General features: G+C 44.2%; 1 protein-coding gene across 1 annotated transcript in view; it reads left to right on the top strand.

Moving 5' to 3' along the window:
- The window catches only part of LOC118371339 (charged multivesicular body protein 2b), a 16,564-nt gene extending 4,982 nt beyond the window's left edge, over window positions 1-11,582 (top strand). The window contains exons 2-6 of the mRNA XM_035756756.2: window positions 583-674; window positions 4,045-4,239; window positions 5,478-5,580; window positions 5,828-5,934; window positions 8,641-11,582. Coding sequence (XP_035612649.1) covers window positions 583-674; window positions 4,045-4,239; window positions 5,478-5,580; window positions 5,828-5,934; window positions 8,641-8,754 — 611 coding nt within the window. The 3' untranslated portion in view covers window positions 8,755-11,582. The remainder of the gene's footprint in view (window positions 1-582; window positions 675-4,044; window positions 4,240-5,477; window positions 5,581-5,827; window positions 5,935-8,640) is intronic.
- Window positions 11,583-25,941: the final 14,359 nt, after the last annotated feature.

The following is a 25,941-nucleotide window of genomic DNA, read 5'->3' on the forward strand; positions in this document are numbered from 1 at the left end:
CCTATCAGGGTAATGGAGAGTGGTATTTGGAGCAGGGCGTGTGGTCGGACTGTGTTATACACACACCCTATCAGGGTAATGGAGAGTGGTATTTGGAGCAGGGCGTGTGGTCGGACTGTGTTATACACACGCCCTATCAGGGTAATGGAGAGTGGTATTTGGAGCAGGGCGTGTGGTCGGACTGTGTTATACACACACCCTGTTGGGGTAATGGAGAGTGGTATTTGGAGCAGGGCGTGTGTTTCGGACTGTGTTATACACACGCCCTATCAGGGTAATGGAGAGCGGTATTTGGAGCAGGGCGTGTGTTTCGGACTGTGTTATACACACACCCTGTTGGGTTAATGGAGAGTGAGGCAGGGATGGTTTAGATTCCAGGCTCAGCCCTGTTAATGAGAAATGTCTAGTCTAGAGCTATTGTCCTGGTCTACTACCCCAGAATGGTACCGTGCTTCTATAGCTTTTACAGAAAGCCTAGCTCAATGCCCAGCATAACTGTATGAATGAGCTGTATGTCATAAATCATTTTGATTCAATAACTGTGTATGTTTGTAGAGTAAACATTTTCTCTCTCTCTCTCAGACATTATAAAGGAACAGACTAAGGAGCTTCGTGGTACTCAGAGACAGATCACTAGAGACAGAGCTGCTCTGGAGAAACAAGAGAAACAAATGGTGAGACACACACACACACCATTCACCCTATGAAGTGCTGGTAGGACGGAGGCAGGTATTAGTTTCTCAGTCGTACCTTTTCTGTAGATTGCTGCTGATTGCATCAAAGTGTAAAAAAGTGTAAATGACTGTAGGCTCATCCTGCTCCATCCTACCCCCTACCTCAACTTACATCCCTTTCCTGATCTGTCTATTAGGCCTAATGGCTGAGATAGAAAGGACAGGATTGGACAGGTAGATAGCTACAGGGGAGAGAGGAGGTAGAACACAGAGTCATGACAGGGCTGTGTGAACAGCAGAATACAACATTTCTCCTCCATTTCATCCTATGTCAGAAAGATGAAAGGAAGAGTGGTGTCCTGCTGTTGTTTTAAGTGAACATCACACAGGACAGAATTGCCTCCCAAGGGACCAGCTTTTTATTACTCATTAATATTTCTCCTAATTAATCTAGGTATTATTTTTGTTGGTCTGAAAAATCTATTCTCTAAGAAGAGGTAGTGACCTATTTTACAGTTTAACACACACACACACACACACACACACACACACACACGCACACGCACACGCACACACACACACAGCTTTCCCGGTCTCTGTTTGCTCTTGCTCTGCTGGGGCTGCTGTAGTTACTGTGCTGGGAGACTCCTCATTATTATTATTAGACTCACTAACACAGAGACTACTGGGTCTTTCAGCAAGCTCCCCAAAAACACAACTGATGTCCACATTATTATCACTAACACAGAGACTACTGGGTCTTTCAGCAAGCTCCCCAAAAACACAACTGATGTCCACATTATTATCACTAACACAGAGACTACTGGGTCTTTCAGCAAGCTCCCCAAAAACACAACTGATGTCCACATTATTATCACTAACACAGAGACTACTGGGTCTTTCAGCAAGCTCCCCAAAAACACAACTGATGTCCACATTATTATCATTAACACAGAGACTACTGGGTCTTTCAGCAAGCTCCCCAAAAACACAACTGATGTCCACATTATTATCATTAACACAGAGACTACTGGGTCTTTCAGCTTCTCCCCAAAAACACAACTGATGTCCACATTATTATCACTAACACAGAGACTACTGGGTCTTTCAGCTTCTCCCCAAAAACACAACTGATGTCCACATTATTATCACTAACACAGAGACTACTGGGTCTTTCAGCTTCTCCCCAAAAACACAACTGATGTCCACATTATTATCATTAACACAGAGACTACTGGGTCTTTCAGCTTCTCCCCAAAAACACAACTGATGTCCACATTATTATCATTAACACAGAGACTACTGGGTCATTTAAAACATTTTTTTAACCTTTATTTAAGTCAGTTAAGAACAAATTCTTATTGACGGCCTAGGAACAGTGGGTTAACTGCCTTGTTCAGGGGCAGAACGACAGATTTGTACCATGTCAGCTCAGGGATTTGAACTTGCAACCTTTCGGTTACTAGTCCAATGCTCTAACCACTAGGCTATCCTGCCACCCCATTCAGCAACATAGTTTCAACCAGATATAGGATCTATATTATTCAGCACTGTGTGTAATGATTTGAATTTATAGCCAATGTATTCTATTCAACAACTAAGTTCATTATTCACATGAAAATGAACATGTTTTGTCACTTATCTAGCTGAAATATTGCCCTGGTCCATTAGATCAGTCTGTCTCTATATACATTGTTACTCTGTGTGATGGCATCATCTATCTGTCAGTTGTAGCTCTTGTCTCTGTCTCTCGCTCTCTGTCTCTCTCGCTCTCTGTCTCTCTCGCTCTCTGTCTCTCTCGCTCTCTGTCTCTCTCGCTCTCTGTCTCTCTCGCTCTCTGTCTCTCTCGCTCTGTCTCTCTCGCTCTCTGTCTCTCTCGCTCTCTGTCTCTCGCTCTCTGTGTCTCTCGCTCTCTGTCTCTCTCGCTCTCTGTCTCTCTCGCTCTCTGTCTCTCTCGCGCTCTGTCTCTCTCGCGCTCTGTCTCTCTCGCGCTCTGTCTCTCTCGCGCTCTGTCTCTCTCGCGCTCTGTCTCTCTCGCGCTCTGTCTCTCTCGCGCTCTGTCTCTCTCGCGCTCTGTCTCTCTCGCGCTCTGTCTCTCTCACGCTCTGTCTCTCTCGCGCTCTGTCTCTCGTTCTCTCTCGCTCTCGTTCTCGCTCGCTCTCTCTGTCTCTCTCGCTCTCTCCCATTCTCTCTCGCTCTCTCCCATTCTCTCTCGCTCTCTCTCGTTCTCTCTCGCTGTCTGTCTCTCTCGCTCTCTGTCTCTCTCTGTCTCTCTCTCTTGCGCTCTTTCTCTCTCGCTCTCTCGCGCTCTCTCTCGCTCGTTCTCTCTCGCTTGCTCTCTCTCGCTCTCTGTCTCTCTCGTTCTCACTCTCTCTTGTTCTCACTCTCGGTCACTCTCTCTCGTTCTCTCTTGCTTGCTCTATCTCACTCTCTGTCTCTCGTTCTCTCTCGCTCGCTCTGTCTCTCTCGTTCTCACTCTCTGTCTCTCTTGTTCTCTCTCGCTCTCGTTCGCTCTCGTTCTCTCTCGCTCTCGTTCTCTCTCGCTCTCATTCTCTCTCGCTCTCGTTCTCTCTCGCTCTCGATCTCTCTCGCTCTCGTTCTCTCTCTCTCTCTCTCTCTCTCTCTGAAACTCAGCTAGATCATCCTAGATTCCCACTGTTAAATATTTACAGCATCATGTTTGCTCTATGACAGATATTAAATATAAGCATCATTATTAAGATGCTTAGTTCTTATATTTTCTGTCTATTCTAGTTAGCAGGCAGACAGACACCACCTGTGTGTATCTCTGAGGGTTATGTAATGAGTCTCCTCAGCTGTTTGCCAGAGTTCTCTACCTGAGGAGAGCACTTCAATCAGCTCCTTCCCTCAGCTCAGCTCCTCTCCACCTTACGCAGCACTGCCTAATGGCAGTTTAACCCCCATACGCACTGGCAGAGGGAAGGGGTGGAGCATTTGGGAGTATTAATCCTGTAAACTGTAATGATGATCATTAATAAATAATTGTTTTCAGGTCTGGCTCTTCAGAACAAACACATAAACACAGACTCCCAGGGCTGCAGCTGAATCTGTACTGTTTCCCAGGGGACATGTACAGCCTTGCGGTGTGTGTTTCTTCAGGGCGAGAGGCTGATTTCATGTGTTTATCGAAGCTAAGAGAGGCCGGTATCTTTCAGGTGTTTAGACCATTGCCAAATCATACTATTTACACTGCTTATACTCTAACAGGGCTCTCTGGGGAACCTGATATGTATTGTATACAGTATGTGTATGTATTTATGTAAACAGTATGAGTGTAGTGAAGTTTCCTGATTTAAAGCCAGTCAGAAGCTCCCCCTTGATAATTCTGCTCCTGTTCCTTCCCTCCTAGGAGATGGAGATAAAGAAGATGGCTAAGTCTGGGAACCGGGAGGCCTGCAAGATCCTGGCCAAGCAGCTGGTCCAGCTGAGGAAGCAGAAGAACAGGACCTACGCCGTCAGTTCAAAGGTCACCTCCATGTCTACACAGACCAAGGTCATGAACTCCCAGATGAAGATGGCAGGAGCCATGTCTGCTACGGCTAAGGTAAAGAGCACCATACACCAAGTTAGAGCAGTTGTTGTGTAGTAGCTCCGCACATACATCTATGTGTTTCTGTGTGTCTGGGTAATTGAGGCCAAAAGCAGGTCCACTAACCTAGTTAAAACATTCAAACAGCTTCTCCAAAAACAGCAGAACACTTCAAAGGATTCTTCTCCTCCCGAGTGTGTAATAATTAGTCTCTTAGTCTGTCTATTATTTCCTGTCATCCCCTCAGGATGGTAATGTTTGTCTGACTGGGTGGAGATCCTTCATCCTACACCTGTTTACAGCTCAGACACACAGATGACATCCACACACATCTTAGCTGTTATCAGTTAGGCTCCCGGTCCTGTTCAAAGCAGCATATCTAATTAGCCCAGTTATAGGACTATATTAGCCCATCGTGTTTAGGCTTGGACCGTGAACTAGTTACAGTCACTAAGTATTTGTTAATGTTGTTATTCATGTATTAATGATCTATCTTTTTTTTCTAATTCAAAGCTGTCTGTTAATGGATCATAATCAGGATGGTGATTAGCTGAAACAAAGTGATGAACTGAACGTGTTTAGGGAAAACAGCTCGCTGTGTTTTAGGGAAAACAGCTCACTGTGTTTTAGGGAAAACAGCTCGCTGTGTTTTAGGGAAAACAGCTCGCTGTGTTTTAGGGAAAACAGCTCGCTGTGTTTTAGGGAAAACAGCTCGCTGTGTTTTAGGGAAAACAGCTCGCTGTGTTTTAGGGAAAACAGCTCGCTGTGTTTTAGGGAAAACAGCTCGCTGTGTTTTAGGGAAAACAGCTCGCTGTGTTTTAGGGAAAACAGCTCACCATTCTGAGGTGGTAGAATGTAACTTAATGTGTGTGTATCCTTCTATGACTCCTGCTACTCTGGGTACGACCATTTGTCTTCATTGTGGAGGAGAAAATACTCACTTTTCACCCAAAACGCCAAACCAGCCTCTATGTACAGACACACACCAATATGCAGCTGCAGAGAAACCTCTAGAAACAGGGACACTCTCAAACAGTTTGGGGACAATATGCAAATGACATCTAATTAGAGGCAGTGTGTGCAGCTCGTTTGGATGTTTTGAAACTAGGCCAAGGCTGTGCCAACACACAGGAAGAAGAGGATCCCTCTGTGTTGATAATGTGGGTACATGCTCTGGGAGTTGTGTATTGTCTGTGCAGTATGGTGTAGTAGTATTTGTGTTGTAACTCTTGTGTGTCTGTGTGTTTGTCTAGACAATGCAGGCGGTGAACAAGAAGATGGATCCTCAGAAGACCCTCCAGACCATGCAGGACTTCCAGAAGGAGAACATGAAGATGGGCATGACAGAGGACATGAGTAAGAGCTGCTGTCATTGGCTCCCTAGCCTAGGATTTAAATATTTAAAAGATGCACAATAGTAACAGGAAAAGAAACAGTCAAGTCCAAACCAAAAACTCCATGCAGATCAATGTGTTTGCCTGGTGTTTCAAAGACCTGTTAACTCACAGCTTTTAACGGTAAACTGACTAGTGCCTCTGTCTCTACCTCTCTCTGTCTGCCCCCTCCCCCTTCCTGTTTACTCTTCTCCCTTCATCCCCCCCAGTCAACGATACGTTAGATGAAATATTTGACGAGTCAGGTGACGAAGAAGAATCTCAGGACATTGTGAACCAGGTTCTGGACGAGATTGGCATTGAGATCTCTGGAAAGGTAAGATATACTGCCCTCTACCATACCACAGTCACTTCCCTCTATAAGCAGTCCTCTGGAAAGGTAAGATATACTGCCCTCTACCATACCACAGTCACTTCCCTCTATAAGCAGTCCTCTGGAAAGGTAAGAGATACTGCCCTCTTCCATACCACAGTCACTTCCCTCTATAAGCAGTCCTCTGGAAAGGTAAGAGATAGTCCTATACCATCTCAAAGCCTTCTTCCATCTGGATGCTGTGAGGTGTAGCAGACAGGCAGCTGGAGGAGAGGGGGGTAGCCCTTAGCCTGCCTGTTCTTATGGGAAGGTAGTCTGTAGATTGTTCCTGCATGTCTGTCAATATGTGCTGTATGGGAAGGTAGCCGGGTTGGGTTGTGCCTGCAGTCTGCCTGTGCATGATGACATATGAGAGGCCGTTAGTGGCTGTCCCCATCTGGCAGAGAACCCCCTCCCCCTGGGGGACAACATGTGTTACTACACCACACTGCTCTCAATGCAGAAGAGCCACTGTACTATGTGTGTTGTAAACATGGCCGGTCCGCTCATTAGGCAGGATTATGTGGTGCAGATTGAAAAGGGCGCCATTTTCTGAGCTAAACTGACCAAGATGCACCTCCAACAACACATAAAAAACCTCACATCATTTTGCCCTAAAACAATGACAATTTCTCTCAACCAGTGTCATTTTGGCTGTTTAGGTGAGCGCTGATGCTGCCGTGTGATAAGCAGTGCCCACTTTGTCAAAATATTTAGCTTGTCCTTTCCCAGCGCGCCTTTCCAGGGTGCTGTTGGAGAGATAAATCTCTGCTGCGCTCCACCAACGGTCTGTCAAAAAAATATGTAACATAAATCATGTAGCGGATATAGGATATGGCAGAAATAGTATGTGGCCTTTTTTAGTAGCCTACAGACTGGAGATAAAATGGATGACAATGTCATGAGACTTTTTACATCATGCAGGTTTCTCCCATCAATTAGCCAAACCTAAATGGCACTCAATCAAAAAAAGAATGCTCTGTCATGTTATCAGACAACACATCCTAAAAACAGGACAGGTTAAAGTGGAAGGGACAACCACAACTGTTGTCCAGGAGTTTCACCCGGGTGTCATGTTATCAGACAACACATCCTAAAAACAGGACAGGTCAAAGTGGAAGGGACAATAACAACTGTTGTCCAGGAGTTTCACCCGGGTGTCATGATCAGTGGTTTCAACTTTGTATCTGTCCATTTTTGACAAGCTGATCATAGTGAAAAAGAAAATGCTTCTGCATTTCCCGTTGTGTAAACACATTGCAAACAGGCTCACGATAACTCCTGATAAAGTTGGGAAGCTGATATTCAGAGCTTAATGAGCCAAATATATTAGTCACAGGAATGATGACTAATACAGCCAGTGGTGGCTCTACCACATGGATGGGCATTCATAAAATTCCACTGTGCGCTGACATGGTAGGCTACACTCGTGTTTTACCATCAGTAGGTTTACCACAGGTGGGCGTTCATAAAATGACATTTCAGGCAACACCGTAGGCTACAGTCGTTTTTTAGTGCAGTCCGGACCGGCCTTGAGTTCAATGTCCTCGCAAAGGTCTTTTCAAAGTCATTTTGCCTACTGGGACGATTCTAGTTTTGTGGGGGTGGAATTTTTTGTTCTTGCCTAGGTCGGCAGAACAGCAATGACCTGGTTGTAAGCCCAGTGTCCGTGTTAATCTGTTGTAATGTGTGTGTGTTGTAAGCCCAGTGTCAGTGTTAATCTGTTGTAATGTGTGTGTGTTGTAAGCCCAGTGTCAGTGTTAAGCTGTTGTAATGTGTGTGTTGTAAGCCCAGTGTCAGTGTTAACCTGTTGTAATGTGTGTGTTGTAAGCCCAGTGTCAGTGTTAACCTGTTGTAATGTGTGTGTTGTAAGCCCAGTGTCAGTGTTAAGCTGTTGTAATGTGTGTGTTGTAAGCCCAGTGTCAGTGTTAACCTGTTGTAATGTGTGTGTTGTAAGCCCAGTGTCAGTGTTAACCTGTTGTAATGTGTGTGTTGTAAGCCCAGTGTCAGTGTTAACCTGGTGTAATGTGTGTGTTGTAAGCCCAGTGTCAGTGTTAACCTGTTGTAATGTGTGTGTTGTAAGCCCAGTGTCAGTGTTAACCTGTTGTAATGTGTGTGTTGTAAACCCAGTGTCAGTGTTAACCTGTTGTAATGTGTGTGTTGTAAGCCCAGTGTCAGTGTTAACCTGTTGTAATGTGTGTGTTGTAAGCCCAGTGTCAGTGTTAACCTGTTGTAATGTGTGTGCTGTAAGCCCAGTGTCAGTGTTAACCTGTTGTAATGTGTGTATTGTAAGCCCAGTGTCAGTGTTAATCTGTTGTAATGTGTGTGTTGTAAGCCCAGTGTCAGTGTTAAGCTGTTGTAATGTGTGTGTTGTAAGCCCAGTGTCAGTGTTAACCTGTTGTAATGTGTGTGTTGTAAGCCCATTGTTAGTGTTAACCTGTTGTAATGTGTGTGTTGTAAGCCCAGTGTCAGTGTTAACCTGTTGTAATGTGTGTGTTGTAAACCCAGTGTCAGTGTTAAGCTGTTGTAATGTGTGTGTTGTAAGCCCAGTGTCAGTGTTAAGCTGTTGTAATGTGTGTGTTGTAAGCCCAGTGTCAGTGTTAACCTGTTGTAATGTGTGTGTTGTAAACCCAGTGTCTGTGTTAACCTGTTGTAATGTGTGTGTTTCAGATGGTGAGAGCCCCAGCAGCAGGGAACAATCTCCCCTCTGCCTCTCCTAAACGGAAAACACAGATCTCTGACGATGAGATAGAGAGACAGCTCAGAGCACTGGGAGTTGACTAACACACACACACACACACACACACACACACACACACACACACACACACACACACACACACACACACACCTTGGGCTAGGTCTGTGTACTTGCAGGCTGTTGGTCCATGTGTCGGAGACTGGGAGACTGTGGCTGGTTATGAATATGTAGTGACTACATTATGGAATAATAGAATGTTTTATTATGACCCAAACTACAATCTGCTGAAGGATGGGATATTTATGTACATACAGACAGTTGACTCCGGTGACTTCAATGTATACATGATATTTTGGAAGGACCAATCCTGTGGGAGGATGAAGTAATGATGTTTTTTGTGCTCTCACATCTTTAGGGTACGGTACTATAGATGCTGGTGATGTCATAGACTACTGACGATGTGTCTGTAGTACCACTTACATTAACTCTAGGAACTACTGACAATGCTTGCCTTTTTCACTAATAAACATTTTGCATGAGAATCTATGGAATCAGCTTGACCAAACTGCGTATCCGTTAGGGACATACAGGTGAAGTGGGAAGTTTACATACACTTAGGTTGGAGTCATTCAATTTCATTTTTCAACCACTCCACAAATTTCTTGTTAACAAACTAGTTTTGGCATGTCGGTTAGGACATCTACTTTGTGCATGACACAAGTCATTTTTCCAACAATTGTTTACAGACAGATTATTTCACTGTATCACAATTCCAGTGGGTCAGAAGTTAACATACACTAAGTTGACTGTGCCTTTAAACAGCTTGGAAAATTCCAGAAAATGATGTCATGGCTTTAGAAGCTTCTGATAGGCTAATTGTCATCATTTGAGTCAATTGGAGGTGTGCCTGTGGATGTATTTCAAGGCCTACTTTCAAACTCAGTGCCTCTTTGCTTGACATCATGCGAAAATCAAAAGAAATCAGCCAAGACCTCAGAAAAACAATTGTAGACGTCCACAAGTCTGGTTCACCCTTGGGAGCAATTTCCAAATGCCTGAAGGTACCACTTTCCTCTGTACAAACAATAGTACACAAGTATAAACATCGTGGGACCACGCAGCCGTCATACCGCTCAGGAAGGAGACGCGTTCTGTCTCCTAGAGATGAACGTACTTTGGTGCGAAAAGTGCAAATCAATCCCAGCAAAGGACCTTGTGAAGATGCTGGAGGAAACGGGTACAAAAGTATCTATATCCACAGTAAAACGAGTCCTATATCGACATAACCTGAAAGGCCGCTCAGAAAGGAAGAAGCAACTGCTCCAAAACCGCCATTAAAAACTGCACATGAGGCCAAAGATCGTACGTTTTGGAGAAATGTCCTCTGGTCTGATGAAACAAAAATAGAACTGTTTGCCAATAATGACAATTGTTATGTTTGGAGGAAAAAGGGGGAGGCTTGCAAGCCGAAGAACACCAGCCCAACTGTGAAGCACGGGGTGGCAGAATCATGTTGTGGGGCTGCTTTGCTGCAGGAGGGACTGGTGCTCTTCACAAAATAGATGGCATCATGAGGTAGGAAAATGATGTGGATATATTGAAGCAACATCTCAAGACATCAGTTAAAGCTTGGTCGCAAATGGGTCTTCCAAATGTACAATGACCCCAAGCATTCTTCCAAAGTTGTGGCAAAAAAAAAAAAAGGACAACAAAGTCATGGTATTGGAGTGGCCATCGTAAAGCCCTGACCTCAACCCTATAAAACATTTGTGGGCAGAACTGAAAAAGCGTGTGCGAGCAAGGAGGCCTACAAACCTGACTCAGTTACACCAGCTGTCAGGAGGAATGGGCCAAAATTCACCCAGCTTGTTGTGGGAGGCTTGTGGAAGGCTACCCACAACGTTTGACCCAAGTTAAACAATTTAAAGGCGATGCTACCAAATACTAATTGAGTGTATGTAAACTTCTGACCCACTGGGAATGTGATGAAAGAAATAAAAGCTGAAATAAATCATTCTCTCTACTATTATTCTGACATTTCACATTCATAAAATAAAGTGGTGATCCTAACTGACCTAAGACAGGGAATTTTTACTCGAATTAAATGTCAGGAATTGTGAAAAACGGAGTTTAAATGTATTTGGCTAAGGTGTATGTAAACTTCCCACTTCAACTGTAGATTCAGTTTGACACAAATTATAATCTAATGCTAATTCAAACTAATAATCATAAACTTCATATTTCAAGTAATGGTTACTTTTAATTGCTTGTTTTGTACAACTGAGTTGTACTTTAGTTTGAAGATGTCTGTCTCAGTTGGTCTCTGTGTGTCCTGTCTTTCTGATGTGGGATGGAACCAGTAGTCTGTCTGTCTGTCCTCATCTCTCTCTTTTTTTATCTCGGCTGCTGTGCAGTTACCGTATCTGTTGTTGAAGCTGTTTTCTTAAACCACAAACACTATAGTGGACAAGACAAATGGTTTGCTAAGATGACACTAATGGTTTTGTCTTCCTGTAGTTCCCTCCACCATGCTGTAGAGCAGGTCAGAAGACAGTGACATTGTGCAATGGCAGCTAAAGAGCATTTAATGCAGCCTAGAATGTTCTCTCATGGTCCTTTTGTGGTTTTCTAATGTCGACTGGTATAACACTGAATGCTAAAATGATTGTCTTAATGTTTGTTACTGGAAAGCATTGAGACTGGTACACTGTCTTTTACATGACTTTCTTTTCATCTTCATTTGTGGTGCAATTTTCCAGACAGGAAATGTAAATGAATGAAGGTTGTTGTCATGCCTTTTATCCACCATGTACAGTATGTCAACTAATGTATGTATCCTCTGTGTTTGTACAGTTCTACTGTTTAGGCTTGATGATGGCTTTTATAATGAATAAAATCACTTCATGTACTATCTGCTGTTCAAACAACCTTCACACTTCATTCACACCAATGGTGTTTTTACTTAGTGATTGAAGAGGACAGTCAACAGTAGAAGTGACAGACATGGCACAGAGATGCAACTACATGTAGCTGAGGCTACAGTCACACACAGCCTCCCTCTCACTGGAGCCATATAAACCACAGGCCGTACATTAACACGTAGAGCTCATTACGTAAGGACCCTTGGTGTCTGTAGTGCCTCACGGGCTCCATCATCTGACAGACTGGATAGTCTCTGACAGTATGTACATGTTGACAAGAGGGCTGGATGTTTATGTATTTATTCACAGAAACACATCAAGACATCAGTGAATATGAAAAATGGCACAATTGTACAGTACAGGGTGTATTTGTCTAAACACAGTTCCCTCTTCCTGGGCTCTCAGAAATACCATCTGCTTCATAAATCAATCAACAAATCATTCAAATAAATGCATACATGACTGCAAAATCCATTCATTAATTGCATCTCAGAGAAATAGATTGTAATTAAATCATATATTACTTATTTTTGATGTATCAACCAGGTACTGAATGATTGATTGTAAGACAATGACAAGCACTTCTGGCCTGCTTTTGAGTCCAACTGTACACTTACAGTGGCTTGCGAAGTGTTCACCCCCTTGACATTTTTCCTATTTTGTTGCCTTACAACCTGGAATTAAAATAGGTTTTTGGGGGGGGTTGTATCATTTGATTTACACAACATGCTTACCACTTTGAAGATGCAAAATATGTTTTATTGTGAAACAAACAAGAAATAAGGAAACAAAACAAAACTTGAGAGTGCATAACGATTCACCCCCCCCCAATGTCAATAGTTTATAGAGACACCTTTTGCAGCGATTACAGCTGTAAGTCTTTTGGGGTATGTCTCTATAAGCTTGGCACATCTAGCCACTGGGATTTCTGCCCGTTCTTCAAGTCAAAACTGCTCCAGCTTCTTCAAGTTGGATGGGTTCCGCTGGTGTACAACAATCTTTAAGTCATACCACATATTCTCAATTGGATTGAGGTCTGGGCCATTCCAAGACATTTAAATGTTTCCCCTTAAACCACTCGAGTCTTGCTTTAGCAGTATGCATAGCGTCATTGTCCTCCTGGAAGGTGAACCTCCGTCCCAGTCTCAAATCTCTGGAAGACTGAAACAGGTTTCCCTCAAGAATTTCCCTGTATTTAGCACCATCCATCATTCCTTCAATTCTGACCAGTTTCCCAGACCCTGCCGATGAAAAACATCCCCACAACATGATGCTGCCACCACCATGCTTTACTGTGGGGATGGGGTTCTCTGGGTGATGGGAGTTGGGTTTGCGCCAGACATAGCGTTTTCCTTGATGGCCAAAAAGCTCAATTTTAGTCTCATCTGACCAGAGTACCTTCTTCCATATGTTTGGGGAGTCTCCCACATGCCTTTTGGCAAACACCAAAAATGTTTGCTTATATTTTTCGGGCAACGTTTCCATAAAGCCCAGCTTTGTGGAGTGTATGGCTTAAAGTGGTTCTATGGACAGATACTCCAATCTCCGCTGTGGAGCTTTGCAGCTCCTTCAGGGTTATCTTTGGTCTCTTTGTTGCCTCTGATTAATGCCCGCCTTGCCTGGTCCATGAGTCTTGGTGGGCGGGCCTCTTGGCAGGTTTGTTGTGGTGCCATATTCATTCCATTTTTTAATAATGGATTTAAATGGTGCTCCGCAGGATGTTCTGATATTTTTTTATAACCCAACCCTGATCTGTACTTCTCCACAACTTTGTCCCTGACCTGTTGGGAGAGCTCCTTGGTCTTCATGGTACCTCTTGCTTGGTGGTGCCCCTTGCTTAGTGGTGTTGCAGACTCTGGGGCCTTTCAGAACAGGTGTATGTATACTGAGATCATGTGACAGCTCATGTGACACTTAAATAAAGTCCACCTGTGTGCAATCTAACTAATTATGTAACTTCTGAAGGTAATTGGTTGCACCAGATCTTATTTATTTGCTTCATAACAAAGAGGGTGAATAAATATGCACGCACCACTTTTCCATTGTTTTATTTTTGTGAAACAAGCTATTTTGTGCATGTCCATTACATGAAATCCAAATAAAAATCCATTTAAATTACAGGTTGTAATGCAACAAAATAGGAAAAACGCCAAGTGGTTGAATACTTTTGCAAGGCATTGTATGCTGCAGTATAATGTCTCCAATATGCTACAGGGAGACAGGTGCTTATCTATCATCACCTACATCAGCTCCTCTCCTCACTGTTGGTTTCAATGTATTTATTAATGGAAAACACATTAACAAATCAATAAGTATGGAAAATGACACAAAAATGGGACAGTGGGTTTTGATGAATTACAAATCAAAATGTCTGCGAATGTCTGTATATAGTCTTCTCTCTCTCTGGGTTTGAAGATACTGTATATCTGATTCGAAAACACAAATCTGACAATAAATGAGGTGTTCACCTACAGTACCAGTCAAAAGTATGGACAATTCTATTCAAGGCATACTTAACCAGCATGGCTACCACAGCTTTCTGCAGCGATACGCCATCCCATCTGGTTTGAGCATAGTGGGACTATCATTTCGTTTTCAACAGGACAATGACCCAAAACACGCCTCCTGGCTGTGTAAGGGCTATTTGACCAAGAAGGAGAGTGATGGAGTGCTGCATCAGATGACCTGGCCTCCAGAATCACCTGACCTCAACCCAGTTGAGATGGTTTGGGATAAGTTGGACTGAAGAGTGAAGGAAAAGCAGCCAACAAGTGCTCAGCTTATGTGGGAACTCTGTCAATCAATCAAATTGATGTATAAAGCCCTGCTGTACAGAAACCAAGCCTAAAACCCCAAACAGCAAGCAATGAAGATGTAGAAGCTTTTCCAGCATTCCTCATAAAGCTGGTTGAGAGAATGCCAAAGAGTGTGCAAAGATGTCATCAAGGCAAACGGTGGCCACTTTGAAGAATCTCAAATGTAACATATATTTTTGATTGTTTAAGACTTTTTTGGTTACTACATGATTCCATATGTGTTATTTCATAGTTTTGATGTCATCACTATTATTCTGCAATGTAGAAAATAGTCCAAATAAATAAAATGAGTAGGAATGTCCAAACCTTTGACTGGTACTGCACATAATCATTCAGTTTCATATATTACATTTCAGATAAATGGATCATGACAAAGACATGGGAGTACATTACTCTCTTTCGTTTTTACAACTGCTAGACATGGAATCATAAATTGATCCAGTAAAGGAATGAGGTCACACCAGAACTCAAATTCTATTGGTCAGGGGTTAGGGTTATCTGGGTGATCTTACCCCAGAAACTAGACAGGGGTCTCAGAGAGCACGACCCCCTAACCAGACCATGCTCTGGAAACGTATACAGACAAGGAACCTAAAGATATTAAGAGAAACAGAGAAACATCAACCGTGATACCAGCTAAAGCCACTAGAGGGGAGTGTAGATGTATTAATGTTGTGCTGTGTGTGTGTGTGTGTGTGTGTGTGTGTGTGTGTGTGTGTGTGTGTGTGTGTGTGTGAGAGTGTGTGTGTGTGAGTGTGTGTGTGTGTGTGTGTGTGTGTGTGTGTGTGTGTGTGTGTGTGTGTGTGTGTGTGTGTGTGTGTGTGTGTGTGAGAGTGTGTGAGAGTGTGTGAGTGTGTGTGTGTGTGTGAGTGTGTGTGTGTGTGTGTGAGTGTGTGTGTGTGTGTGTGTGTGTGTGTGTGTGTGTGTGTGTGTGTGTGTGTGTGTGTGTGTGTGTGTGTGTGTGTGTTTTTACTTTTTTAAATTTCACCTTTATTTAACCAGGTAAGCCAGTTGAGAACAAGTTCTCATTTACAACTGTGACCTGGCCAAGATAAAGAAAAGCAGTGCAACAAAAACACAGAATTACACATAAACAAAAATACAGTCAAAATCAATAGAAAAATAATATAAAAATCTATGTACAGTGTGTATAAATGTAGAAGAGTAGGGAGGTAGGCAATAAATAGGCCAAAGAGGCTAAATAATTACAATTTAGATGTGCAGATGATGATGTGCAAGTAGAGATACTGGGGTGCAAGAGGGTAAGTAATAATATGGGGATGAGGTAGTTGGGTGTGCTATTTACATATTGGCTGTGTACAGGTACAGTGATCAGTAAGTTGCTCTGACACCTGATGCTTAAAGTTAGAGAGGGAGATATAAGCCTCCAGCTTAAGGGATTTTTGCAATTCGTTCCAGTCATTGGCAGCAGAGAACTGGAAGGAAAGGCGTAAGTGTTGGCTTTGGGGATGACCAGTGCAATATACCTGCTGGAGTGCTTGCTATGGGTGGGTGTTGCTATGGTGACCAGTGAGCTGAGATAAGGCTGGGCTTTACCTAGCAAAGACTTACAGATGACCTGGGTTTGGCAACGAATATGTAAGTGAGGGTCACAGTGGTGGGTAGTATATGGGGCTTTGGTGACAAAACGGATGGCACTGTGACAGACTACATCCAGTTTGCTGAGTAGAGTGTTGGGGGCTATTTAAGATGGTGAGGAAAGCACTTTTGAAGAGCAACTAGGCATCCTCTACCGACGGGATGAGGTCAATATCCTTACAGGATACCCGGGGCAGGTCGATTAGAAAGGCCTGCTCGCTGAAGTGTTTTAGGGAGTGTTTGACAGTGATGAGGGGTGGTTGTTTGACCGCAGAACCATTATGCACACAGGCAATGAGGCAGTGATCGCTGAGGTCCTGGTTGAAGACAACAGAGGCGTAGTTAGAAGGCAAGTTGGTCAGGATGATATCTAAGAGGGTGCCCATGGTTATAGATTTAGGGTTGTACCTGGTAGGTTCCTTGATAATTTGTGTGAGATTGAGGGCATCTATCTTAGATTGTAGGACGGCCGGGGTGTTAAGCATGTCCCAGTTTAGGTCACCTAATAGTACGAACTCTGAAGATAAATGGGGGCGATCAATTCACATATGGTGTCAAGGGCACAGCTGGGGGCTGAAGGGAGTCTATAACATGTGGCAACGGTGAGGGACTTAGGGAGATAGGCCTCCGGGGGACGTGGCAACAGAAAAGCCTGTTGAAACCCCCTCGGACGGTTACGTCGGCAGAGCAGTCGTGATGGATCGGCGGGGCTCCGTGTCGGCAGCAAAGGGTCCAGGCCAATTGGCAAAAGAGGTATTGAAAACCAGGAATTGTCTGGTGGATCTCTTCAGCTAGCCGGGAGATGGGCCTAGCTCGAGGACAGCTGCAGGTTAACTGGTGCTTGCTTCGGGACAGAGACGTTAGCCAGCTAGCTGCGATTATCCGGAGTAAAGTTTCAGAGCTTGTGGTAGGAATCTGGAGATGTGGTTGAGAAAAAGCAGTCCGATATGCTCTGGGTTGATATCGCGCTGTGCAGACTGTCAGGAATTGACCGGGCTGAGGCTGGCCACGCCCGACTGCTACGCCAATCAGACTCCATCGTGTGTGTACTTTGCAGTGTGTTTGCTCCGTTAACCATGTTGGGTTGCGGGACGCTGCAGGTCTGGAGGATTCTGGTCGATTCTGGTCTGAGATATACGGCCAGACAGCATCTTCTGAGCTAGGGAGGAAACCATCATCATAATTATCATCACCATCATCATCAGAGGGGGAGTGAGGGAGAGAGACCTTAAATCAGTTTAGACATGGCTTTTTGTTGTATCCATGTAAGTATATTTGTAAGTGTCCACGGGTACACCTGTTTCTGAAAGAAACTGCATTGAGTGATACCAATAGAATTGTGCTTGGTTTCCATTCTTTATTGTAGAAGCTGTAGTGTTGATTGAGTTAATTACATTCCGCATAGTGTGGGTTCATTTTCAATGACAATGGACAGAACATTTCATCTCAATCAGCAGGTGTTGTGTTCTTCTGGTGAAGTCTAATTACACTACATACTACAGTAATAATTATCTACAGACAGACACAGCAGGGACAATGAGCTGATTAAACACATTTACATAATTAAAATGCATTTAAACAAACGACTACTTGTCTATGGAATTTCTCCTTCCCTGCCTGATGTACTTTGGCTCACATTAGATTGGGTTGAAACACTCAGACAGGATGGATATATTATAGGCCTGTAAAAAAATAGCTTCCACTGCTTCCAAAAATTCCAATAGAAAAGAGAATACACCATTCAGATCACTGTCTGTATGGAGGCTTCAGTGTGTTCAATGGTAGCAGTCTGTTAAGCAGAATGCTGACTGAATCTTATAATAAACTGTGCAAGCATTACTTTTCAGATGCAGGCCAAAATCGTCATCCTCAGCTGTCGTGTGTGTGCATGTGCCTACATGCGTGTGTGCGCATGAGCGTGCCAGTGTGTGTGCGCATGAGCGTGCCAGTGTGTGTGCGCATGAGCGTGCCAGTGTGTGTGCGCATGAACGCGCCAGTGTGTGTGCGCATGAGCGTGCCAGTGTGAGGGTGTAAGTTAATACATTTTTGTCACTCTGCAGCCCAGATTGCAAAGCACAGAGAACATGACCAAACACCACTGTTAGAAGTCTGGAAATGGTTTAGAGAGACAAGTGTGTTTCAATCCAATCTAAGCGGTTATCAGAGGTTAGGACTCAGAGATGATGGGTTTGCGGTGGGTGTGAGAGGCTACCTGCAGACACCATGTTGTGTGTGGAGGTGGAGGAGGGCAGGCAGTCAGCAGCGTAGGCGTGGTGAAGGAGTCAGAGCTGAACGCCTGGCATGACATCACAATGATCACACAACCTGCTTCCTACCTGGACAGGATCAAGTAGATAGACCTCCTCAGTTCTGCTCTTCTCTCCTCCCCTCTCCTTCTCTCCCCTCTCTTCTCCTTCTCTCTCCTCTCTTCTCCTCTGCTCACACTGCCCTCCTCTCCTCTGCTCTCCTCCCATACCCTCTCCTCCCCTCTCCTTCTCTCCCCTCTCTTCTCCTTCTCTCTCCTCTCTTCTCCTCTGCTCACACTGCCCTCCTCTCCTCTGCTCTCCTCCCATACCCTCTCCTCTCCTCTTAGCCATTCTCAGGTAGGTGGTGGGGGTGAGAGGTTACCTGTGAACACCATGTTGTGTGTGTGTGGAGGCGGAGGAGGGCAGGCAGTCGGCAGCGCCGGGGTGGTGAAGGAGGAGTGGCAGGGAGTCTCCTGCCAGGGTGGTGAAGGATCCGAGCTGAACACCTGGCATGACATCACAATGATCACACAACCTCCTTCCTATCAAGTAGATAGACTTCCTCTGGGTCTGCTCCGCTCTCTCCTCTCCTCTCCTCTCTTCTCCTCTCATCTCCTCTCCGCCTCTCTCCTCTCCTCTGCTCGCACTGCTCTCCTCCACTCCCCTCTCATCGCCTCATAGCCATTTGCAGGTAGGCACTCAGGTGCTGACTTCTCTTTTCTGCCCTGTACATGTAAAAGCTGCTCTGCTTGGCTGGTCCCCCTCTTCTCTCGGCTACACAGGTATATGCTCAGGTGGATAGGTCTCAGGAGGGCTCTCCACATTCTCCAGCCAGCACAGAGGACAGAGAAATGGGTCATTTAATATTCTCTCTCTCTGGGTTTCTCTCTATTTCTTTGCTATTTGTATAATATGGTTGAATGTTGTGAGCAAGAGACTCTATAGGGAACAGATATTCCCATCTTATTCCATTTCAAGTGTTGCTAGAGTAACATTTGTAAAGACAGAAAGTCACGAGTGCTACTGTAAAAAGGCACGCTACAGTACATATATCAAAGTATCATCACTACATATATCAATAGTATCATCACTACATATATCAATAGTATCATCACTACAAATGTCAATAGTATCATCACTACATATATCAATAGTATCATCACTACATATATCAATAGTATCATCACTACATATATCAATAGTATCATCACTACATATATCAATAGTATCATCACTACATATATCAATAGTATCACCACTACATATATCAATAGTATCATCACTACAAATGTCAATAGTATCACCACTACATATATCAATAGTATCATCACTACATATATCAATAGTATCATCACTACATAGTTTATCATCACACATATATCAATAGTATCATCAAAATACATTTAAATCAATAGTATCACTACATATATCAATAGTTTTACAAATGTCAATAGTATCATCACTACATATATCTGACATTTAGTATCCTAATATAAAAGTCCCTGTTTTAGGTCAGTTAGGATCACCACTTTATTTTAAGAATGTGAAATGTCAGAATAATAGTAGAGAGAATTATTTATTTCAGCTTTTATTTCTTTCATTACATGGCCGGCGGAGATGGCCGGTGCCGACAGAGATGGCCGCCTCGCTTCGCGTTCCTAGGAAACTATGCAGTATTTTGGTTGTTTATGTGTTATTGCTTACATTGTTACCCCAGGAAATATTAGGTTTTATTTCATACAGTCGAGAGGAACTATTGGATATAAGAGCAACGTCAACTCACCAACATTACGAACAGGAATATGACTTTCTCGAAGCGGATCCTCTATTTGGTCCACCACCCAGGACAATGGATCGGATCCCAGCCGGCGACCCAAAACAACGGCGCCACAGAAGGGGTAGACGGAGCGGTCTTGTGGTCAGGCTCCACAAGGCAATCAAACAAGCTAAGCGTCAGTATAGAGACAAGTAGAGTCCCAATTCAACGGCTCAGGCACGAGAGGTATGTGGCAGGGTCTACAGTCAATCACAGACTACAAAAGGAAAACAAGCCCCGCCGCGGACCACGATGTTTTGCTCCCAGACAAACTAAACAACTTCTTTGCTCGCTTTGAGGACAACACAGTGCCACTGACACGGCCCGCTACTAAAACCTGCAGGTTCTCCTTCACTGTAGCCAACGTGAATAAAACATTTAAACGTGTTAACCCTCGCAAGGCTGCCGGCCCAGACGGCATCCCCAGCCGCATCCTCAGAGCATGCGCAGACCAGCTGGCTGGTGTGTTTACGGACATATTCAATCAATCCTTATCCCAGTCTGCTATTCCCACATGCTTCAAGAGGGCCACCATTGTTCCTGTTCCCAAGAAAGTGAAGGTAACTGAGCTAAATGACTATCGCCCCGTAGCACTCACTTCCGTCATCATGAAGTGCTTTGAGAGACTAGTCAAGGACCATATCACCTCCACCCTACCTGACACCCTAGACCCACTCCAATTTGCTGACGGCCCCAATAGGTCCACAGACGACGCAATCGCAATCACACTGCACACTGCCCTAACCCATATGGACAAGAGGAACACCTATGTAGGAATGCTGTTCATCGACTACAGCTCAGCATTTAACACCATAGTACCCTCCAAACTCGTCATTAAGCTCAAGACCCTGGGTCTCGACCCCGCCCTGTGCAACTGGGTCCTGGACTTCCTGACGGGCCACCCCCAGGTGGTGAGGGTAGGTAACAACATCTCCACCCCGCTGATCCTCAACACTGGGGCCCCACAAGGGTGCATTCTCAGCCCTCTCCTGTACCCCCTATTCACCCATGACTATGTGGCCATGCACGCCTCCAACTCAATCATCAAGTTTGCAAATGACCCTACAGTGGTGGGCTTGATTACCAAAAACGACGAGACGGCCTACAGGGAGGAGGTGAGGGCCCTCGGAGTGTGGTGTCAGGAAAATAACCTCACACTCAATCTCAACAAAACAAAGGAGATGATCGTGGACCTCAGGAAACAGCAGAGGGCGCAGACCCCTATCCACATCGACGGGACAGTAGTGGAGAAGGTTGAAAGTTTTAAGTTCCTCGGCGTACACATCACGGACAAACTGAAATGGTCCACCCACACAGACAGCGTGGGAAGAAGGCGCAGCAGCGCCTCTTCAACCTCAGGAGGCTGAAGAAATTTGGCTTGTCAACAAAAACACTCACAAAATTTTATAGATGCACAATCGAGAGCCTCCTGTCGGGCTGTATCACCGCCTGGTACGGCAACTGCTCCACCCATAGCCATAAGGCTCTCCAGAGGGTAGTGAGGTCTGCACAACGCATCACCGGGGGCAAACTACCTGCCCTCCAGGACACCTACACCACCCGATGTCACAGGAAGGCCAAAAAGATCATCAAGGACAACAACCACCCGAGCCACTGCCTGTTCACCCCGCTATCATCCAGAAGGTGAGGTCAGTACAGGTGCATCAAAGCGGGGACCGAGAGACTGAAAAACAGCTTCTATCTCAAGGCTATCAGACTGTTAAACAGCAATCACTAACATTGAGTGGCTGCTGCCAACATACTGACTTATCTCTAGCCACACTAAAAATAAAAAATGTATGTAATAAATGTATAACTAGCCACTTTAAACAATGCCACTTTATATAATTTACATACCCTACATTACTCATCTCATATGTACTGTACAGTGGGGCAAAACGTATTTAGTCAGCCACCAATTGTGCAAGTTCTCCCACTTAAAAATATGAGAGAGGCCTGTAATTGTCATCATAGGTACACTTCAACTATGACAGAAAAAATGAGAAAATAAAATCCAGAAAATCACATTGTAGGATTTCTAATGAATTTATTTGCAAATTATGGTGGAAAATAAGTATTTGATCAATAACAAAAGTTTATCTCAATACTTTGTTAAATACCCTTTGTTGACAATGACAGAGGTCAAACTATTTTTGTAAGTCTTCACAAGGTTTTCACACACTGTTGCTGGTATTTTGGCCCGTTCCTACATGCAGATCTCCTCTAGAGCAGTGATGTTTTGGGGCTGTTGCTGGGCAACACAGACTTTCAACTCCCTCCAAAGATTTTCTATGGGGTTGAGATCTGGAGACTGGCTAGGCCACTCCAGGACCTTGAAATGCTTCTTACGAAGCCACTCCTTCGTTGCCCGGGCGGTGTGTTTGGGATCATTGTCATGCTGAATGACCCAGTCACGTTTCATCTTCAATGCCCTTGCTGATGGAAGGAGGTTTTCACTCAAAATCTCACGATACATGGCCCCATTCATTCTTTCCTTTACACTGATCAGTCGTCCAGGTCCCTTTGCAGAAAAACAGCCCCAAAGCATGATGTTTCCACCCCCATGCTTCACAGTAGGTATGGTGTTCTTTGGATGCAACTCAGCATTCTTTGTCCTCCAAACATGACGAGTTGAGTTTTTACCAAAAAGTTATATTTTGGTTTCATCTGACCATATGACATTCTCCCAATCTTCTTCTGGATCATCCAAATGCTCTCAAGCAAACTTCAGATGGGCCTGGACATGTACTGGCTTAAACAGGGGGACACGTCTTGCACTGCAGGATCTGAGTCCCTGGCGGCGTAGTGTGTTACTGATGGTAGGCTTTGTTACTTTGGCCCCAGCTCTCTGCAGGTCATTCCCGTGTGGTTCTGGGATCATTTTGACCCCACGGTGTGAGATCTTGCGTGGAGCCCCAGATCAAGGGAGATTATCAGTGGTCTTGTATCTCTTCCATTTCCTAATAATTGCTCCCACAGTTGATTTCTTCAAACCAAGCTGCTTACCTATTGCAGATTCAGTCTTCCCAGCCTGGTGCAGGTCTACAATTTTGTTTCTGGTGTCCTTTGACAGCTCTTTGGTCTTGGCCATAATGGAGTTTGGAGTGTGACTGTTTGAGGTTGTGGACAGGTGTCTTTTATACTGATAAGTTCAAACAGGTGCCATTAATACAGGTAACGAGTGGAGGACAGAGCAGCCTCTTAAAGAAGAAGTTACAGGTCTGTGAGAGCCAGAAATCTTGCTTGTTTGTAGGTGACCAAATACTTATTTTCCACCAAAATTTGCAAATGAATTTATTAAAAATCCTACTATGTGATTTTCTGGATTTTTTTTCTCATTTTGTCTGTCATATTTTGTCAGTCAAGTTTTTGCCCCACTGTATATACTGTTGTCATGCCTTGGTCTTAGTATTTTGTGTTTTCTTTAATTATTTGTTCAGGCCAGGGTGTGACATGGGTTTATTGTATTGTCGTATTGGGGTTTTTGTAGGCATTGGGATTGTGGTTGATTAGGGGTGTGTCTAGTATAGGCTTGGCTGCCTGAGGCGGTTCTCAATCAGAGTCAGGTGATTCTTGTTGTCTCTGATGGGGAACCGTATTTAGGTAGCCTGGGGTTCACTGTGTATTTCGTGGGTGATTGTTCCTGTCTCTGTGTAGTGTTCACCAGATAGGCTGTAATAGGTTTCACGTTCCGTTTGTTGTTTTTGTATTTGTATAGTTATTTCATGTATCGCTTTTTTCATTAAAGTCATCAGTAACCACCACGCTGCATTTCGGTCCGACTCTCTTTCGACAAACGAAGAACGACGTTACACTGTACTCTATACCATCTACTGCATCTTGCCTATGCCTTTCAGGCATCGCTCATTCATATATTTTTATGTACATATTCTTATTCATTCCTTTACACGTGTGTGTATAAGGTAGTTGTTGTGAAATTGTTAGGTTAGATTACTTGTTCGATATTACCGCATGGTCGGAACTACAAGCACAAGCAATTCGCTACACTCGCATTAACATCTGCTAACCATGTGTATGTGACAAATAACATTTGATTTGATTTGATTCCAAGTGGGTCAGAAGTTTACATACACCCAATTAGTATTGGGTAGCATTGTCTTTAATTTTTTTTAACTTGGGTCAAATGTTGTGGGTAGCCTTCCACAAGCTTCCCACAATAAGTTGGGTGAATTTTGGCCCATTCCTCGGGACAGAGCTGGTGTAACTGAGTCAGGTTTGTAGGCCTCCTTGCTTGCACACGCTTTTTTAGTTCTGCCCACACATTTTCTATGGGAATGAGGTATTTGTGATGGCTACTCCAATACCTTGACTTTGTTGTCCTTAAGCCATTTTGACACAACTTTGGAAGTATGTTTGGGGTCATTGTCCATTTGGAAGACCCATTTGCGACCAAGCTTTAACTTAACTGATGTCTTGAGATGTTGCTTCAATATATCCACGTAATTTTCCTTTCCTCATGATGCCATCTATTTTGTGAAGTGCACCAGTCCCTCCTGCAGTAAAAGCACCCCCACAATATGATGCCACCCCCGTGCTTCACGGTTGGGATGGTGTTCTTCGGCTTGCAAGCATTTTTCCTCCAAACATAACGATGGTCATTATTGCCAAACAGTTCTATCTTTATTTCATTAGACCAGAGGACATTTCTCCAAAAAAGTACGATCTTTGTCCCCATGTGCAGTTGCAAACGGTAGTCTGTTTTTTTATGGCGGTTTTGGAGCAGTGGCTTCTTCCTTGCTGAGCGGCCTTTCAGGTTATGACGATATAGGACTCGTTTTACTGTGGATATAGACACTTTTGTACCTGTTTCCTACAGCATCTTGTTGTTCTGGGATTGATTTGCACTTTCAGGTTATGACGATATAGGACTCGTTTTACTGTGGATATAGACACTTTTGTACCTGTTTCCTACAGCATCTTGTTGTTCTGGGATTGATTTGCACTTTTCGCACCAAAGTACGTTCATCTCTAGGAGACAGAACGCATCTCCTTCCTGAGCAGTATGATGGCTGTGTGGTCCCACTGTGTTTATACTTGCATACTAAGTGTATGTAAACCTCTGACTATAACTGTAACTATTCAGACCCTTTGCTAAGAGATTCAAAATTGAGCTCAGGTGCATCCTGTTTCCCTGTTGAGGCACAGATCTGGGGAAGGGTACCAAAAATGTGTGCAGCATTGAAGGTCCCCAAGAACACAGTGGCCTCCATCATTCTTAAATCGAAGAGGTTTGGGAACCACCAAGACTCCTAGAGCTGGCCTCCCAGCCAAACTGTGCAATCGGGGGAGAAGAGCCTTGGTCAGGGAGGTAACCAAGAACCTGAAGGTCACTCTGACAGAGCTCCAGTGTTCTTCTGTGGAGAAGGGAGAACCTTCCAGAAGGACAACCATCTCTCCAGCACTATACCAATCAGGCCTTTATGGTAGAGTGGCCAGACAGAAGCCGCTCATTAAAAGGCACATGACAGACTGCTTGAAGTTGGCTAAAAAGACACCTAAAGGCTCTCAGACCATGAGAAACAAGATTCTCTGGTCTAATGAAACCAAGATTGAACTCTTTGGTCTGAATGCCAAGCATCACGTCTGGAGGAAACCTGGCAAGTCAACATGCACAGCAAACTAATTACAGGACAGGTGACAGCTTTTTGATTCAGACCAGGGACCGAGGATGGAAGGACTAGGTCTTTATACTGGTCAGGCTGGAGATGATAATTAGGGACAGGGCTGTGATCAGCTCTTTTAAATGGTCCAGTGCTGATACTGTTGGCCTGGGCTGGGCTCATTTGAACAGGCTGGTTCTTTTAGACAGAGACCAGGAGGACAATGTATTAATTATATTTTTGCAGAGGGT

This window comes from Oncorhynchus keta, chromosome 34, assembly GCF_023373465.1.
Source record: "Oncorhynchus keta strain PuntledgeMale-10-30-2019 chromosome 34, Oket_V2, whole genome shotgun sequence".
NCBI classification, from domain to species: Eukaryota; Metazoa; Chordata; class Actinopteri; order Salmoniformes; family Salmonidae; genus Oncorhynchus; species Oncorhynchus keta.